The following is a 17,930-nucleotide window of genomic DNA, read 5'->3' as shown; positions in this document are numbered from 1 at the left end:
TTATCTCCTGGACATTGATTTCTAACTTACTTATGTAGTAGTCAGAAAATTTGGTCTTTATGAGACCAATTCTTAGACACGTAGAGACTTGCTTTATGATGCAGTGTGTTCAAATTTTGTAAATGTTCCACATGTTCTTGAAAAGTATGTTCATCCTGCAGTTGCTGACTGCAATATTCCATATATGTCCACTAGATGAAGCTTGATAATTGTGTTTTTCAGATCTTCTAATCCCTTAATGATTTTTCTGTTCCCTCGATTTATTAGAGATGTTAAAATTACCTATTCTGACGGTAGATCTCTTTCTTCTTGTAGTTGTGTCAATTTTTGCTTCAATTATTTTGTGGTCATGTTATTATATATACACTTACAATTATTGTATCTTCACCGTGCATTGTACCTTTCATCATTATGTAGAGACCACTCTATATCTTTAGTCAATATAAACACACACACACACACACACACACACACACACACATTTGTGGATGACAGACTCTTATGAGTGGCTTGTCTGAAAAAAGACTATAGTCTGTTTGCCTATCATCTTTCTTTTGCCGGCTATAGAAGTCTAAGTTTACATCCCCCAACCCCTTCCACCATTTTCCTCCATTCTCTTTCACTTAAAAATGTTTTTTTCCCTGTATTCCCCAAAAGTTCCAGAGTGAGAGAATAAGTTTATTTTCAGAGAATTTAAAACGTGAGATTAAAAAAAAATGCATGCCATTAATATGAGGCAACATTGTCTGAAAAATCATTCTAAGTGATTGGTAAAAATATTCCAGCAATTAGATTTAGTGCAGGATATATGTAGAGAAGCTGAAACAAATGTGAGCACTCAAACATCAGAGGCTACAATTTCTCAGAGGATGAAGTGATTCTTCACACATTATTTATCTTATGGAAACAAGGATTACCTAGTTAAATGTTATAAATGGTCTTTTAGAAAACTTCCCTGTCACCAGCAACTAGTATGAGCACCACAATAAACAATTATTATATTCTTGTATAATATACCACTATCTGGCTGTAATTAGAGAATGCACATTTGCAATGTCATGGATCAAATAAATAATAGTTATATAATCTTTCTTCTTTGGTCCTGCAGACAATCTCCCATTTATAGTCAGACTTGTAAAACAGGGCAAGAATTTCGGTATTTCTTAAAAAGTTGGATTTCTGGCCAAACAGAATGGGGAGGGAGTACGGAAATTAAAAAAAAATCCATTAGTATCAAGTCAACTCAGTTACTTTTTTCGCCAACCTACTCAATTTTGCTTTTCATCCTCGGTTTTGAGGGTTTGGGCAGCGAAGGCCAAGAACGGGCCTCCGGAGCGGTCCAGGCAAGGATCCGTCCTCAGGTAGAGGCCACAGCTGCGAGGCCCTCTGCAGTGCGAAGAGCAGCACATGCAGCAGGTGTGAGGAAAACACCACCGCAGGGGTGGCCAGTGCCAAGAGCTATGGCCCCGGGCTCTGCGCGCTGCTTCCTCCGTCCGCCAGGCTCATCGTCGCCCTGGAAACCTGAGCAAGACCGCGCTTGCGCAAGCAGGCACCCTTATCACGTGGGGCCAGGCCGGGGAACGGGGACTAGGACTGCTCTTCCGAACCCCTCGCTCTGCCCCTCCCAGCACGGGGCCACATAAGGCGCGGCAAACCTCTGCCCGGTTGCGTCGGGGTGACTCACAGCTCCTGCTCCGTTTCGCTTTACTTTCTCCCTGCTAGTCCCTCGCACCACGTGCCCTTCTGGCCGCTCCCCCAGTTACCCTTTCCAACTGCCTGCTGGAAGCTGCTGAAAAATGTCGTGAGGGGCGCCGGCGCTTTACGGCTGCCTCTCCCATACGAGAGCCAGGGAGCGCCCACCGTCGTCAACCCCGTTTCTTGAGACAGGCGGCCCAGCGGGCAGTGAGAGTTCCGGTGGGCCCTTGCCTTCCCCGCGGCGCCAGTTTTCGCCATCGGCGATGTGAGCTCGAGGAGGGTGCGGTGCCCCTGGCCCGGGGTTGAAACGGGCGGCAGGTGTCTGTGAGGCGGGCGGGTGCCGGGGCCAGCAGGATGGAGGAGAGCATGGAAGAGGAGGAGGGGGGCAGCTACGAGGCGATGATGGACGATCAGAACCACAACAACTGGGAGGCCGCAGTGGACGGTTTCCGGCAGCCCCCGCCGCCCCCCTCGTCGATTCCAGCCCCTGTCCGAGAGCCTTCGGGGGGGCAGCTGCTGACGGTTCCCGCGGTCTCCGTGGACAGGAAAGGCCCCAAGGAGGGGCTCTCGATGGGGCCACCGCCACCTCCGGAGGCCAATGGGGTGATCATGATGTTGAAGAGCTGCGACGCGGCCGTGGCTAAGACGGCCCCCGCCCCCACCCCCAGCTCTACCATCAACATCAACACCTCCACCTCCAAGTTCTGTGAGTCCAGCCTTTCCCCAGCAGCCTTGGTTTTTCTCCTCCCCACCCGGACGCCGAATCCGCACCCCCCGAAGCAGCCTGTTTCCTTTGTTTCAGGCCTGGGGCTCTCCTCTCCTCCCCGTACCTCCTCCCCGCGTTGGGTGTCTGCGGGCCGAGCCAGAGCAGCCGTAGCTACAATTACCTGGCCTAGCGAAGCAGCCTGGTACACGCACAGCCCTAAAGTCCTATAAACACGATCCTTATCACAACTGGCTGTGTGTCAGCCTTAGAAAACTCTTACTCTTTTCTTCTCTGTCCGCCCACCACCCCCACCCCACCTTTAAAGTTCACTCTCGAAGGTGGTGGTGGTGGTGGTGATGGTGATAAGGCTGCTTGAGTTTTGGTAGAGAGGCTTTCAGTCTTTTCCTGAAGCCAGAGATCTAGAAAGGACATCTGGCAACTTGTGTTCTCGTGCTTTTAGCCGATTTGCCTTAAACAGGTCAGGAAGTAGGAAGTTGACCTATATCTACACCGGTTCTTTCCCTGCTCCAGTGTCTACCTTCTCCATCAGGATAGGGAAATCTATGAGTTGTTCCTTGAGTAGCACCAATGCAGTGGGAGATGAGACATCCGTTTTGAGCCTAATGTATAAAATCACTTTTCAGAGTTTGCACTCTATAGAATAAGCCATTCACCATGTGTCCAAACCCAAGGTTCTGTTGAATGTTGAACTTTTTTTATGGTAGTGATCTGCCTTAAAGCTCAATTGCAGGCAGAAAGATTTAAGACCAACGTCCCTTTTGTAATCTGAAGCTGGCCCCAACCAGAATATGTGCTTCCACAGCTAAGAAAAGAAATGTGTTTTGCTTTGAGAGATTTTGTGTGTGTGTATGAGTTTGTGAGAAACTGAATGTGGCAGTCAGAGCCAGGTTTTTCTGTCCTGTTACTAACTCCTAGTTTGTTTTGTTTTGAATGGCATCTGGTAAAGCAACTGGAGATTTCCTTTCTAGTTACTAATTTTATCGAGCTGTAGCAATAATTGTCCAGTTGTCTGTGAAGAGAAAATATTTGCCTTGTTTCAGATTATGTAGTCCTAGTCTTCCACAGTTCTTACACAGTTTTGTGTGTGTGTGTGTAAACAGTACATAACCTTTAGTTATTTGCCTTGAAGATTCTGCTGTAGTCAGAGACATTTATATATAGTTATGGTGGGTAAGTTTTATATGATTTTTCCCTATTCGTGCCTGAGAATGTTTTATATTGTATAATTTCTGTGTTGAAGACTATGTTGTGAAGCCAGACCTTGTTCATAGTGGCACAGTAAATCACCTAAATGCTGAAAAAAGCTTGCTTTAGTGTTTAAAGTACATTTGAAGAGTTCAAAAAACAGCGTAAAGCTAAGGGCAGAAGTTGTGAAATTGAGAACAAAAAGATTTGCCAAAGCAAGAGATTGTTCTCTGAAAAAGGTTAATAAGCTAGACAGAGCTCTCATAGAACTGTAATAGGGTAAGTTGAAGGCCTTGATAAAATGTATAAATTCTTCGAAAAATAAAACTGTGAGTATGGTAGAAGAAGAAATACGTAACTTGAGCTAACAGATATTTAATAAACTGAAGTTGAAGTTGAAAACCTTCCCTTTCAAAAACCTAGGACTTGGGGGTGCAAGAATAGTTCTGTGATAGAATTCTCTCTTGCCATGCAGGAGACCTGGGTTCGATTTCTGACCCATGCACTTTTCCCCCCAAACAAACAAAAAACAAAAAAAATCAACAAATGGTGCTGCAATAATGGGATACTTACATGGAAAAAGAATGAAATGTGACTCTGCCTTACAGCATACAAACAAAACCAAACCTAGGACCTATATTGTCTTATAAGTGAGTTCCTTTGAACTTTTAAATAATGCTGTTCCTTATTGCAAGTTGTTCTGTGAAATAGGAAAAAAAAAAAAAAAAAGAAGTCCAGCTCACTTTATGAGGTTAGTGAAATCTAGATTCTAAAACTAGATAATGTAAGAGAAGATTGCAGGCCTGTTTCTCTTGTTAACATAGGTAAGAAAATCCTGCATAAAATATTAGCTTATCAAATCCAACAGTGTCTTAAAGAATCACAATCCATATGGTTTGTTCTAGGAATGTAGGCATGGCTCAACATCTTTTAACCTATCAATGTAATTTATATCATTAGATTAAAGCAGAAAAATCCTAATTCTAAGCTGATACCATAAAATCATTCAGTAAGAATGTATACTTATTTATGATAAAAACTCTAAGCAAATTAGAGGTACAAGATAACTAGGTAAAGCCTACAGGGATTAGGGACAATAATAATACTTAATTTTAGATGAATGCTGTTTTTTGTTTTTTCTTGTACATGGGCAGGCACTGGAATTGAACCCAGGTCTCCCACATAGCAGGTGATAACTCTACCTGCTGAGCCACTGTGGCCTGCCCTGCATTCCCTTTTAAATTGAGACCAAGATAAAGATGCCCCCATCACTACTACTGTATAACATGGTAAAAAGAGGTCCTAACTGATGCTATTAAAGGGGGTCTGTAAGAGGTGTAAAGATTGGAAGGGAAGATATAAACTCACTATTTGCAGATAATATGATCACCTACCTGGAGGGACCATTAGAATCAATAGAGAAACTATTAGAACTAATAAGAATGTAGCAGGATTGCTGGGTTTAACATCTATCTTCAAAAATTAATAGCATTTACCACAGTAGCAATAACCACCTGTAAGGTCATCAAACATAAATATCGTGCATGATAATAGCAATAAAACTATAAGGTATGTAGGAATTAACCGAGGGATACACGAGACTTTTTTTTTTATATGCTGTATGGTGGGGTCACATTTCATTCTTTTTCCATGTGAATATCCCGTTATTGGTATTTTTTTGTTTGTTTTTGTTGGTTTCTTTTGTTTGTTTGTTTTGAGAAGTGCATGGGCGGGGAATTGAACCTGGGTCTCCCATATGGCAGGTGAGAATTCTACCACTGAATTACCTCGTACCCCCTACACAAGACTTTTAAGGTGAAAACTTTAAGAAGGAACTAGAAGAGAATCTTAAGTAAATAGAAAACTTACAATGCTCTTGGATAGGATTATTTATTTTAAAGATGTCAGTTTTTTCTATTGTTAATCTATTCAGTATAATACAATCAAAATTCTGCTTGGTTTCTTTGATAAATAAATCCATCCTAAATCTCAAATTTATGTGGCAGGATAAAGTTTGTGAACAGCTAAGTCTGTCTTAAAAATTTGTTTTGGCAGTCTTACCTTATTAGAAGTTAAGGTAATATTTCAAGACTAGAAATTAAAACTGTGGTCCAAGTACAAGGATGGAAAAATAATCAGTGGAACAAATGAAAATGCAGTCACTGACCTTATGTATATTCAGGAACTTAAGATAAAAGTGGCATTATAAATCACTGGAGAAAGGAGTCATATGGTGTGAGGGAAAGTGGCTCACTACATGGAGAAAAAAATAAACCTAACCGTAAACAGGATGGACTTTGAATAGATTAAGGATTTTTTCATAGGAAAACTGTAAAGTTAATAGAAGACAGTGTAGAAGAAGCTTTTTCCCTAGAGAAAGGGAAGGATTTCTTAAAAGCTTCAAAAACTTATCAGGCCAAAAATTAATGACTTTGGTTATATAAAAATTAAGGACTTTCATTCAGCAGAAGACAGATGAAAGGAGATAATTGCAATTCTAAAATTGACAAAGGATAAATATTGAGACTATACAATATTTGTTGTATTGTACACAACATGTATTGTACATATACAATATTTGACTACGTATCAACAAGAAGAGGACAGCAACCTGTGTAGAAAAATAAGCAAAGGATATTAATAAGTAGTTTACAGAGTTGGGTATTCTAACAGGTGTAGGGGAGATGTTTGAAAACAATAATGAGAAGAAATTAAAAACAGTTATGGATATCTTTTTTTATCTGTTAGAATGCAAAAACTAGAAGCTGGAGAATGCTGATTGTTAGTAGGGACATGGAAATATAGGAAAACTTACATGTGCTAGTGACAGTAATAATATAATAGACATGTGGCATGGTGAGGTGTTCAAGGTCCCTATAGATCAAAGACATCTGAGGCATTGATTGATATAGCCCTAAACTGTGACAGTAAAGGTATACTTCTAAACTGTGAGGTGAAAACAGCTTCTCATGGGCTTTGTTTTTGGAAGAGGGGAAAAACACCATTTATGACTTTGATGGATGCATACTAGGTGCCAGGGATGGTGTTGATTTGACCCAGTAAAGAGACAGTATCTGAAACAGCAGCACAATTGGAGCCGCCACTTGATTTGATTCACTATAATCCACAGTCATTCTCCAAGACCTGTCTCTTCTTCCTTGACAAAATAGGCTATTGAAATCAGAATGTCAAAAGAAATCACCATCCCTGTATGTTACAAGTCTTTGATGGTGGTACAATTCTCTGCAGTTCCACAGGGATGTGTTGTTGCTTTCGGTTTATTATTTTGGTAGGAAGGGAGAATTCCAGGGGAACTTAACCCTTTCTATGCTGATAGCCTTTACTCCATAAATCAGAAAGTCATTAATTATGTATTTAGGAATTGGGGAAATTACAGGGTGAGTCCATGGATCTGCTTTGCCAACTCTGAGCTGAACTGGGCCCAAACACCATTTGTCATATAACCTCCATAAATTCCTGATCTGACTGGTTTAACACAGTGACATTCTGATCTCTAAGGGTTAGTGGAGTAATCCCTGAGAAGTGTGAGTGATTCTGTTTCCCAGCTGCACTGTCCCCTAAGCAGCTGTACATTCTCTTAGAAAAGGTTAGGAGAATGAATTTATGTTCTTCAAACCTTTTTTTTTATGTAGTTTTATTGAGATATATTCATATACCATACAAACTGTCCTTGAAGCCTTTTTATTGGGTCCTTCCTCAGTGGAACCCATCCTCTCCTTTATTCCAAGGGCTTTGTGTCTGTGAACATGCTCAGGTCTGGTGCAGTGCTATGATTCTCCATTGTGGCCACCCAAGTCAGGCCACTATTTGATACACCTATAGTTTTTTGCTTGTTTGTTTTTCCTTCCTATAGTAGAGATCAAGTAATACCGTAATATACTGACCATCTGTTTTTCATGAGACACCAAGGTTAACCATCGCGAGAGATCTTTGATAGTGAACCTGTTCTGATAACCACTCTGGCCCTGCTTGCTATTATATAACCATGTCCCCTTTATGTCTGGGGATTAAGTGTTTCCGCGTGTTCTTTGTCATTCTAATAATCCCATTGTTCCACCAAAGTCAGCGAGTGATTTCCCCTGCAATGCAGTTTTAATGAGAAATATTTAATACCATAAATCTATCCAAAGCATACAATTAATGACTTTAGTATAATGACTGTTGTACATTTGTTACCACAATCAATTTTAGAACATTTTCATTACTCCAAGAAAAAAAAAAAACTCCATACTCCTTAGCTGTCACCTCTCAATCTCTATCCTTCATCAGCCCTACATAACCACTAATCCAATTCTGTTTCTAAAAATTTATTTATATTCCCATTTTATATAAATGGAATCATACGATATGTAGTACTTTGACTTTGGTATCTCTCACAGCACATTTGTTTTAAAAAGTTACTGTAATTTTTTTAAAATTAGAGAAGTTGTAGGTTTCAGAAAAGACATGTAAAGAATACCACATTCCCATATACCCCATTGTTGACACTTTGCATTGGTGTGGTACCTTTGTACAATTGAGGAAAGAATATTAAAATATCACTGTTAACTATAGTCCATAGTTTATATTAGGTTTATTTTTCCCATATACCACTTATTAACACCTTGTAATAGTGGCATTTTTGTTATAATTCATGAAAGAACAGTCTCATATTTGTACTGTTAACTACAGTCCATCATCCACAACGTTCACTGTGTTACACAGTTTAGGTTTTGTCTTCCAACTTTCCTTCTAGTATCGTACACAACCCCAAACTTCCCCTTTCAACCACATTCAAAAACATAATTCGTCATTGTTAATTACACCCACAATAATGTGCTACTGTCACCACAATCCATTTCCAAATGTTTACAGTCAACCCAAATAAAATCCTGTACAAATTAAACATCAGCTCATCATTCCCTACCCCTATTCTGTAACCTGGTGTTCTGGTTTGCTAGCTGCTGGAATGCAATATACCAGAAACGGAATGGCTTTTAAAAGGGGTGATTTAATGAGTTGCTAGTTTACAGTTCTAAGGCCGAGAAAATGTCCCCATTACAACAAGTTCATAGTAATGTCCAATCAAAGGCATCCAGGGAAAGATACCTTGGTTCAAGAAGGCCGATGAAGTTCAGGGTTTCTCTCTCATCTGGAAAGGCACATGGTGAACACGGTCAGGGCTCCTCTCTCAGCTGGAAGGGCACATGGCAAATACGGCATCATCTGCTAGCTTTCTCTCCTGGCTTCCTGTTTCACGAAGCTCCCCGGGAGGCGTTTTCCTTCTTTATCTCCAAAGGTCGCTGGCTGGTGTACTCTGCTTCATGGTGCTGCAGCATTCTCTGCTCTCTCTGAGTCTCTCTCTCCAAAATGTTTCCTCTTTTATAGGACTTCAGAAACTAATCAAGACCCACTCAGATGGGTGGAGACATGTCATCCTCTAATCCAGTTTAACAACCGTTCTTAACTAAATCTCATCAACCAGGGAGATGATCCCATCACAGTCCCAAATACACAGCATTGAATAGAGACTATTCTACCTTTAAGAAATGGGATTTATATTAAAACATGACTTTTCTTAGGGGGCGTACTTCCTTTCAAACCAGCACACCTGGTAACCTACATTCCAGATTCTAACTCTATGAGTTTGCTTATAATTGGTTCATATCAGTGAGATCATACAGTACTTGACCTTTTGTGCCTGGCTTCTTTCGCTCAACATAATATTCTCAGGGTTCAACCTTGTGGTTGCATTTATCAGGATTTCATTCCTTCTTACAGCTGAATAATATTCCATTATATGTATATACCATATTTTGTTATCCATTCATTAGTTGATGAACACTTAGGTTGCTTCCATCTTTTGACGATTGTGAATTATGTCCCTGTGAACATTGGTGGGTGAATGTCCATTTGAGTCTCTGCTTTCAGTTCTTCTGGATATATATCTAGTAGCAGGATTGCTAGATCACATGACAGTTCTATCTGTAGCTTCCTGAGGAACTGCCAAACTGTCTTTCACAGCGCTGTACCATTCTACATTCCTAACAGCAATGAGTGAGTGTTCCTGTTTATCCACATCATTGTCAGTACTTGTAATCTTTTTTTAACAGTAGCTATTCCAGTAGGTATGAAATGGTATCTCATGTTGGTTTTGACTTATATTCCCTAATAGCTAGTGATGTTGAGTATCTTTTCATGCCCTTTCTTAGCCATTTGTATTTCCTCTTTGGAAAAAGGTCTGTTCAAGCCATTTGCCCGGTTTTTAATTGGGTTGTTTGTCTTTTTATTGTTGAATTGTAGGAAATCTTTATATATTCTGTGTATTAAACCCTTATCAGATATGTGGTTTCCAAATATTTCCTCTTAGTAAGTTGCGTTTATACATTCTTCACAAAGTCCTTTCAGACGCACAAGTTTTTATTTTGAAGAAGTCCCATTTATCTGTTTTTTTTTTCGTTGCTTGTCCTGTGGGTATAAAATCTAAGAAACCATTGCCTACCACAAGGTCTTGATGATGCTTCCCTGCATTTTCTTCTAGTAGTTTTATAGTCGTGGTTCTTATATTTAGTTGTTCAATCCATTTTGTGTTACTTTTTGTATAGGGTATGAGATAGGGATCCTCCTTCATTCTTTTGCATATAGATGTCCAATTCTCCCAGTGCCATTTATTGAAGAGATTGTTCTGTTTCAGTTGAGTGGACTTGGCAGTCTTGTCAAATTTCAGTTGGCCGTAGATGAGAATTCCATTGCTTAATATATCTATCTCTGTGCTAGTACTGTGCTGTTTGCCCCCTACTGTAGCTTTGTAATAGGCTTTAAAATCAGCAAGTGTGAGTCCTTCAGCTTTCATTCTTCTTTTTCAAGATGTTTTTGACTATTCAGAACCTGTTACTCTTCCAAATAAATTTGATAATTGGCTTTTCCATTTCTACAAAGTAGGCCGTTTTAATTTTAATTGGGATTGTGTTGAATCTGTAAATCAGTTTGAGTAGAATTGACTAAATATCTTAGTGATGTTTAGTCTTCAAATCCACGAACATAGGATGTCCTTCCATTTATTTAGGCCTTCTTTGTTTTCTCTTAGCAGTGTTTTGTAGTTTTCTGTGTACATGTCCTTTACACCCACAATTAAATTTATTTGATTCTTTTTAGTTGCTCTAGTAAATGGAATTTTTTCCTTGATTTTCCTCCATAGATTGTTCATTACTAGTGAGTAGAAATACCATTGATTTTTGCGTGTTGATCCTGTATCCCCCCAGTTTGCTGAACTTATTAGCCTTAGTAGTTTTTTTGTAGTGTTTTTGGGACTTTGTATATATAGGATCATGTCATCTGCAAATACTGAAAGTTTTACTCTTTCTTTCCAGTTGGATGCTTTTTATTTCTTTTTCTTGACTAATTTCTCTGGCAAGGATTTCTAGCATAATGTTGAATAACAGTGGTGACAGAATTGGCAGGGACATTCTTGTCTGTTCCAGATCTTAGAGGGAAAGCTTTTGGTCTTTCACTGTTTAGTACAGTATTAGCTGTGGGTTTTTCACATATGCCCTTTATCATGTTGAAGAGGTTTCCTTCTATTCCTATCTTTTGAAGTGTTTTTATTAAGAAAGTATGCTGGATTTTTGTCAAATGCCTTTTCTGTGCCAGTAGAGATGATCAGATAGTTTTTCCCTTTTAGTTTGTTAATGTGGAATATTATATTAATTGATTTTCTTGTGTTGAATTACTCTTGGATACCTTGATGAAACTCACTTGTTCATTGTTTTTATTTGTTAATGCTGATGAAATGCAATATATCGGAAATGAGTTGGTTTTTACAATGGAGATTTATTAATTTACAGGCTTAAAGTTTTTAGGCCATAAAAATGTCCAGATCAATGCATTCTCTCTGAAGACTGGTTATCCGTGATCCTCAGCTCTTCTGTCAGTTGGCCAGGTATATGGTGATGTCAGCTGATCCTTCTCTCCTGGGTTTCATTGCTTTCAGCTAATCTGACTTTTTTCTGTGAGCTTCTGTGTTTTTCTCTCTCAGGTTCTCGGGGCTTTTTTTCTGTGTCTTCTCTCTATCTTTTGTCCTTTAATAAAGGATTCCAGTAAGAAAATTAAGACCCATCTGGGGCAGGCCTGAACTGAAATAACCTAATGAAAAGTTCCCACCTACAATAAGTTCACACCCACAGGAATGGATTAGCTTTAAGAACATGATCTTTTCTGAGGTACCTACAGCTTCAAACCATCACAGTCATGGTGTATAATCCTTTAATGTGTTGTTAGATTTGATTTGCAAATATTTTGTTGAGGATTTTTGCATCTATATTCATAAGAGAAATTGATCTATAATTTTTTTTTCTTGTAGTATCTTCATCTGGTTTTGGTATTAGGGTAATGTTAACCTCATAGAATGAGTTAGGTAGTGTTCCCTCCTCTTCAGTTTTTTGGAAGAGTTTGAGCAGGATTCGTATTAATTCTTCTTGGAATGATGGGTAGAATTCACTTGTAAATCCATCTGGTCCTGGACTTTTTTTTGTTGGGAGGTTTTTGATGACTGATTCAGTCTCTACTTATAATTGGTCTGTGTGTCTTCTGTTGAGAGTCAGTAAAGGTTGTTTGTATGTTTCTATGAATTTGTCCATTTCATCTTAGTTGTCTAATTTGCGCTTGTTCGTAGCCTCCTCTTATGATCCTTTTTATTTCTGTGAGGTTGGTGGTAATATCCACCTTCCCATTTTATTTATGTTCATCTTCTTTTTTGCCTTGTCAATCTAGCTAAGGGTTTGTCAATTTTATTGATCTTTTCAAAGATCTTTTTTTTTGGCATGGGCAGGCTCTGGGAATTGAACCCGGGTCTCTGGCATGGCAGGTGAGAATTCTGCCACTGAGCACCGTTGCACCACCCTCTCTCTTCTTTTTTAATGTAGGCATTTAGGGCTATAAATTTTCCTCTCAGCACTGCCTTAACAACATACTATAAATTTTTATATGTTGTGTTCTCATTTTCATTTGTCTCAAGATATTTACTGGTTTCTCTTGCAACTTCTTCTTTGACTCACTGATTATGAGTGTACAGTTGGATTTCCATGTAATTGTGAATTTTCCAGTTTTCCACCCATTATTGATTTCCAGTTTCATCCCATTATGATCAAAGTACAATTTCAATATTTTAAAATTTATTGAGACTTGTTTTGTAATCTACATATGGTGTATCTTGGAGAATGATCCATGAACACTTGAGAAGAATGTATATCTGCTGTTTGGGGGTGCAAAGTTTTGTGTATATTAGGTCTAGTTCATTTATCATGCCATTCAAAATCTCTGTTTCCATATTGATCCTCTGTCTAGGTGTTCTATCTGTTGAAGACAGTGGTGTATTGAAGTCTTCAACTATTTTTATGGATGTCTGTTTCTTTCTTCAGTTTGGAGTATGATGTGGTTTTTGGACATGTGTATTTATATCTTTTTTATATATTTTTATTTATTATTATTATTTTTTTTTTGTATTTATATCTTTCATAAGAGAATTATTTCCTCAAATCGTCTTTCTGCCACTTTTCTCTTCTCTTTTTTTGGGACACTGGTGATGAATATGTTTGTGCACTTTGTGTTATCATTTGGATCCCTGAGACTCTGCTCAAGTTTTTCTGTTCTTTTCTCTATGTGTTTTTCTGTCTGTAGGATTTTGATAGTCCTGTCTTCTAGTTTGCTGATTCTTTCTTCTCCCTGTTCAGATCTGCTGTGGTATGCCTCTAGTGTATATTTTTTCCTCTAGTGTATTTTTAATCTCTTCTATTGTGCCTTTCATCCCTATAATTTCTGTTGTATTTCTTTTTATACTTTCAAATCCTTCTTCATGCTTAACCAGTGTCTTCTTAATATCCTTTATCTCTTTAGCTGGCCATATTTTCCTTCATCTTCTTGAATTGATTTAGAATATTTGTTTGAAAATCATTGATTAGTTTCAAATTATGTCTCCTCTGAAGTTTTGATCCTTTGACTCAGCCATATCTTCCTGTTTCTTAGTATGACTTGTAATTGATTTGCTGATGTTTAGGCATCTTATTATCTTGATGAGTTTACTCTGAAGGTCAGTTGATTTCTCTTGCCTAGGTTTTATTGTTGATTGGTTTTGTATTAGGGCTCTTCTTTGACACATGGTTCAACTTATTCTAGACCTTTAGAATTGCCTGTGTTTAACTGATCAGATTTTCGCAGTTCTTCATCTGATTCTTCCCCTGGATATGTGGTACAATTTTTAAGATTGTACTATTTGTGCTGTTGTTTCATCACAGAAGAAAGGTTCCTTTCCTCTGTTCCTTTCTGGAAATCCTGATCTGTTTTGTTTGTTTTTGTTTTGCCTCTGTGGTTATTTTTACATTCCCTTTGTTGCCTCTAGCTATTTGGAGGGCAAATTCTGGGAGAAGGGTAGTCCTGGAGAGGACTTCCCCAAGTCAGTATTTCCTAGCCAGAATGGGGCCTTCCAGACTCACAAAAGGGGCGCAAACAGCCACCACAGAGCAAACTACTCACACAGTTCTTTACCGCAGTTTCATAGCCTCTTCCTCCCTCTTTCCTGGATGCTTGAACTGTGCTCCTCTGGCCTTCAAACCCCAGAACAGTTGTTTTAGATAGTTCCTGTCTGTCTATTACCTGTTTGAGAGGAGGTGAGTCCTGGACTTCCCTACTCTGCTGTCTTCCCTGAAAGATCCTCTGGGAATGGTAGTATTATTGCCCATCTTTAACCCAGAGCTATAAGGGCAGTTCCGACAGCATTTTTCAAGATTTCTAGAGCTTTTCTCACCAATATATTTCTTAGTTCCTTGGTGAAGGACCTACTCAGAGGACAGATTATGGCTATGTGACAGGTTGGATATAATCCAGTGTAATTTTCCTGTCTCTGTAAGTCTTGGATTCATTCCTTTACACTAAGCAATTTCTGTTGTCTGAACTTCTTCTTCCTACTTCCTCTTCCTCCTTCTCTTACTGTTCATCTGTCTCCTTCCTTTTCCTATGCCTCTTTTTCCTTTTATCGCCTCCTCTGCTTACATTAAAAAATGTATACCTATTTTAGGTGTTCAGTTCAGTTTGATCCATTCAACTGTTGAGTCTTAGATTTGATTTTTACCACCCTTGCAAGCTAAAAGTTAGCCTGTTTCTGTTTCATGGATGGTGGCAGAAGTCAGAGACAAAAGACTTTATTATTCCCAGTACAGCAGACTGTGAGAATCAGCATAGGGTCCCCTTGTCCCCAAGTCCCATCGGGGTGATACAGTATGGCCCAGATGAATGCTCTCACAGTGGTTATGTATTATAACTGAGGAACATCAAGCTGGGGAAATCCACTGCTTTTATAGAAAGCAGTAATCAAGACTGCTCTTTGTCCAGAGGGAGACATTACCTCATCTTTCAAGATTACCAGCTGCAGAATGGCCCAGGTAGAGTAGTTGGTTAGGATCTTGCAGTCTTAGCACACTCAAACAAGACATCTAGGATTACAAGAGGACCAAAGAGGGCTGTTTCTCCAACAGTAACCACCCAACAAGAGAAGACATTTCCATCAACCTAAAATATTCCTTCATAGTTTTTTGCAGTCAGTATTCTTTTTTGAAGAATAATTTTGTTGAATATAGAATTCTAGATTGACAATCTTTCTTTTTTGAAGAATAATTTTGTTGAATATAGAATTCTAGATTGATAATCTTTTTTGTTTTTTGTTTTGTTTTGATTGTCTTTGAACACTTTAAAGATGCCTTTCTGTTGTTTATGACATTGCTTCGTATATTCTTATCTTTGTTCCTATCTATGTAATGTCCTTTTTTTTTTTCTGGCTGCTTTCATGACTTTCACTTTAAGTTGTTAGCAGTTTGATTGTGGTGTTCTGTTGTAGGGTTTTCTTTTTGTTTATGCTTTTTAGTGTTTGTTCAGTTTCTTGGATTTGTGGAGTTTTAATATTCATCAAATTTTGAAAATTACATTTTTCAGAATTTTTCCTCCTCTCCCCCTCACACTAATTATATGTGTTAGACCACTTCTGATTGTACCCTATGTTACTGAGGTTCCATTAATTTCTGCTCTCTTTTTCCCCCTTGCTGACTTCGCCAAAATTTTTTGATTATTGGCTTTGTATATTCTAGGATGTATCCAGACATTACATTAAGCTATAGCCCTTTGGTCTCAAAAGTAGATGCGGTTCTAAAATATGTCTTCCTTACCCCAGATGCATCTTTTAATTAAATTTATATGGTGATTCTGTAACCTGCAAGACTACTCTGTTTCTGATTTTTGACTGTACCAGTCCTGTGGCTGTAGGAATTGAGATTCATTTTTGTCAGTCATGGATCCTCTTTTGTCTTCTTTTTATTGAGCCTAATAATTCTCTTTTAAGTTTTCCACTGTCATCAGAATCAGACAGTCTAATTCTTAGTCCTTATATTTCATTTCCATCATAACTACCAAAACAGTCTGCCACACTATAAGAACTTTATTCTTGGTGTCCTCAGGTGGTTATTTAAGTAACTCTGCTTCTACATGTCATATTACTAGTATTATGTTTTCGTGGTGGCAATGTCATCATTTCCTTTAAATCCAACTAAATTAGAAAACCAAAACCAGTTTCCAGCTTTTGAGAGTCTGTTTCCTTGAACTATTCAGCACCAAATAGTGTATCTGTTACACTTCAGTGCAAAAATGGAAACCACTCTAGATAGCCAAAGCGTGAAGGAATTTAATGCAGGAAATTAGGTGGTTTATACATGATTGGAGAGGTTGGAGTTATAGAAGTCAGTGAGGCTAATCTGCTAAAGCTGCATTCCAGGAGCATAAAGCTGCCTCCGCCACCATTGCTACCATTCTTACATTATGGATGCCTCCTTCATCCATGAGGCTAATGACCAGACCCTGGAACTTGGAGTTTGGATGCCATGAGCTCTCTCATCTTTAAATCTTATTTTCCAGGACTTATAGCAGCAACAATAGTTCTTTGTCTCATTTTGGCCTTCCAAATCTTACTCTGATGTGTCTCACTGGTAGAACCTAATTGGGAAGTATAATTATTTAGCTTAAATTTATATTCTGTGTTACTCTCGGGTTTATAGAACAACAAATGTTTATTTCTTGTTCATGTTACATGTTAGCGGCTGAGAATTCTCTGTGGTTCTCCTTCATATGTCATCTCATTCTGGGGCCCAGGCTGAAGAACCGCTCTTTTCTGGGTCATGTTATTCTTGGCAGGGGGAAAGAGAAAGAGAGTAGACAAACAAATGACTTTTAAAGCTTCTGCTCAGAAGTCATATTCCATTGACTGAAGGAAATCACACGGCCAAGTTCAGTGTCAGTAGAGTGGAAAGCCCTGCAGGTTACCTGGCAGTTGGTTATACTATGTAAGCCTCTTACAGGAAGAGGAGGTAAATAATAATGAATAATGATACAATCTGCCACACAGTTCCTGTGATAGAAAAAGATACCTAAGTGGGGGTGGGAATGGTTGCTGAGTGCCAGTGGACCACATCTTACATGTATATTATATATATAATATTTATTAATATATAAATAAAATATATATTAAATGAAGTTAAAATGGTGGTTCCCTGTCTAAATGTCTGAAGGGGTGAGTATAGCTCAGACTAGATGTGAGGATAAAAGGAAGTAAATAAGTGAATGAATGAATAAATAAATGAAAGGAAGGATTTTGCACTATCTGATGATAGTGTGCCATGAAGTGAGGAGAATTATCAACTTGACCCAGTATACCAAAGGTTGTCTCTAAATGGGCAAAACTTCAGTTTTTAAAATTTAATTCAGTGAAATTTTTCTACTTTTTTAAACTAACTCATTCAAAAGTATGTTAAAATCTGACTTTTGAGTTGAGTTAAAATGTTAACTGATTTTATTAACTTCTAAATCAAGTTGACCTTTATTTGATCAGGTCCTATCTGCCAATTTGCAGGTGGGTTGATCCTTTTACAAGTTATTCTAGTTTGCTAGCTGCTGGAAAGCAATATACCAGGAACAGAATGGCTTTAAAAAGGGGAATTTAGTAAGTTAGTAGTTTACAGTTCTAAGGCCAAGAAAATGTCCCAATTAAAGCAAGTCTATAGAAATGTCCAATCTAAGGCATCCAGGAAAAGATTTCTTGGTTCAAGAAGGCCAATGAAATTCAGGGTTTCTTTCTCAAGTGGAAGGGCATATGGCGAACACCGTCAGAGTTTCTCATCTGGAATAGGCACATCGTGAACATGGTCAGCGTTCCTCTTTCATCTAGAAGGGCATGGAAAGCGCTTGACGCGCATGGCAAACACGGCATCATCTGCTAGCTTCTTCTTCTGGC

At 38.6% G+C, this 17,930-nt stretch overlaps 1 protein-coding gene across 1 annotated transcript in view; it reads left to right on the top strand.

The window, feature by feature from the left end:
• The first annotated feature begins 1,545 nt into the window (after window positions 1–1,545).
• The window catches only part of CACUL1 (CDK2 associated cullin domain 1), a 105,811-nt gene continuing 89,426 nt past the window's right edge, over window positions 1,546–17,930 (top strand). The window contains exon 1 of the mRNA XM_077126177.1: window positions 1,546–2,401. Within this exon, the coding sequence (XP_076982292.1) occupies window positions 2,050–2,401 (352 nt within the window). The 5' untranslated portion in view covers window positions 1,546–2,049. The remainder of the gene's footprint in view (window positions 2,402–17,930) is intronic.

This window comes from Tamandua tetradactyla, chromosome 13 (genome assembly GCF_023851605.1).
Source record: "Tamandua tetradactyla isolate mTamTet1 chromosome 13, mTamTet1.pri, whole genome shotgun sequence".
Classification (NCBI taxonomy): Eukaryota; Metazoa; Chordata; class Mammalia; order Pilosa; family Myrmecophagidae; genus Tamandua; species Tamandua tetradactyla.
This window is presented reverse-complemented; position numbering and strand designations above follow the sequence as displayed.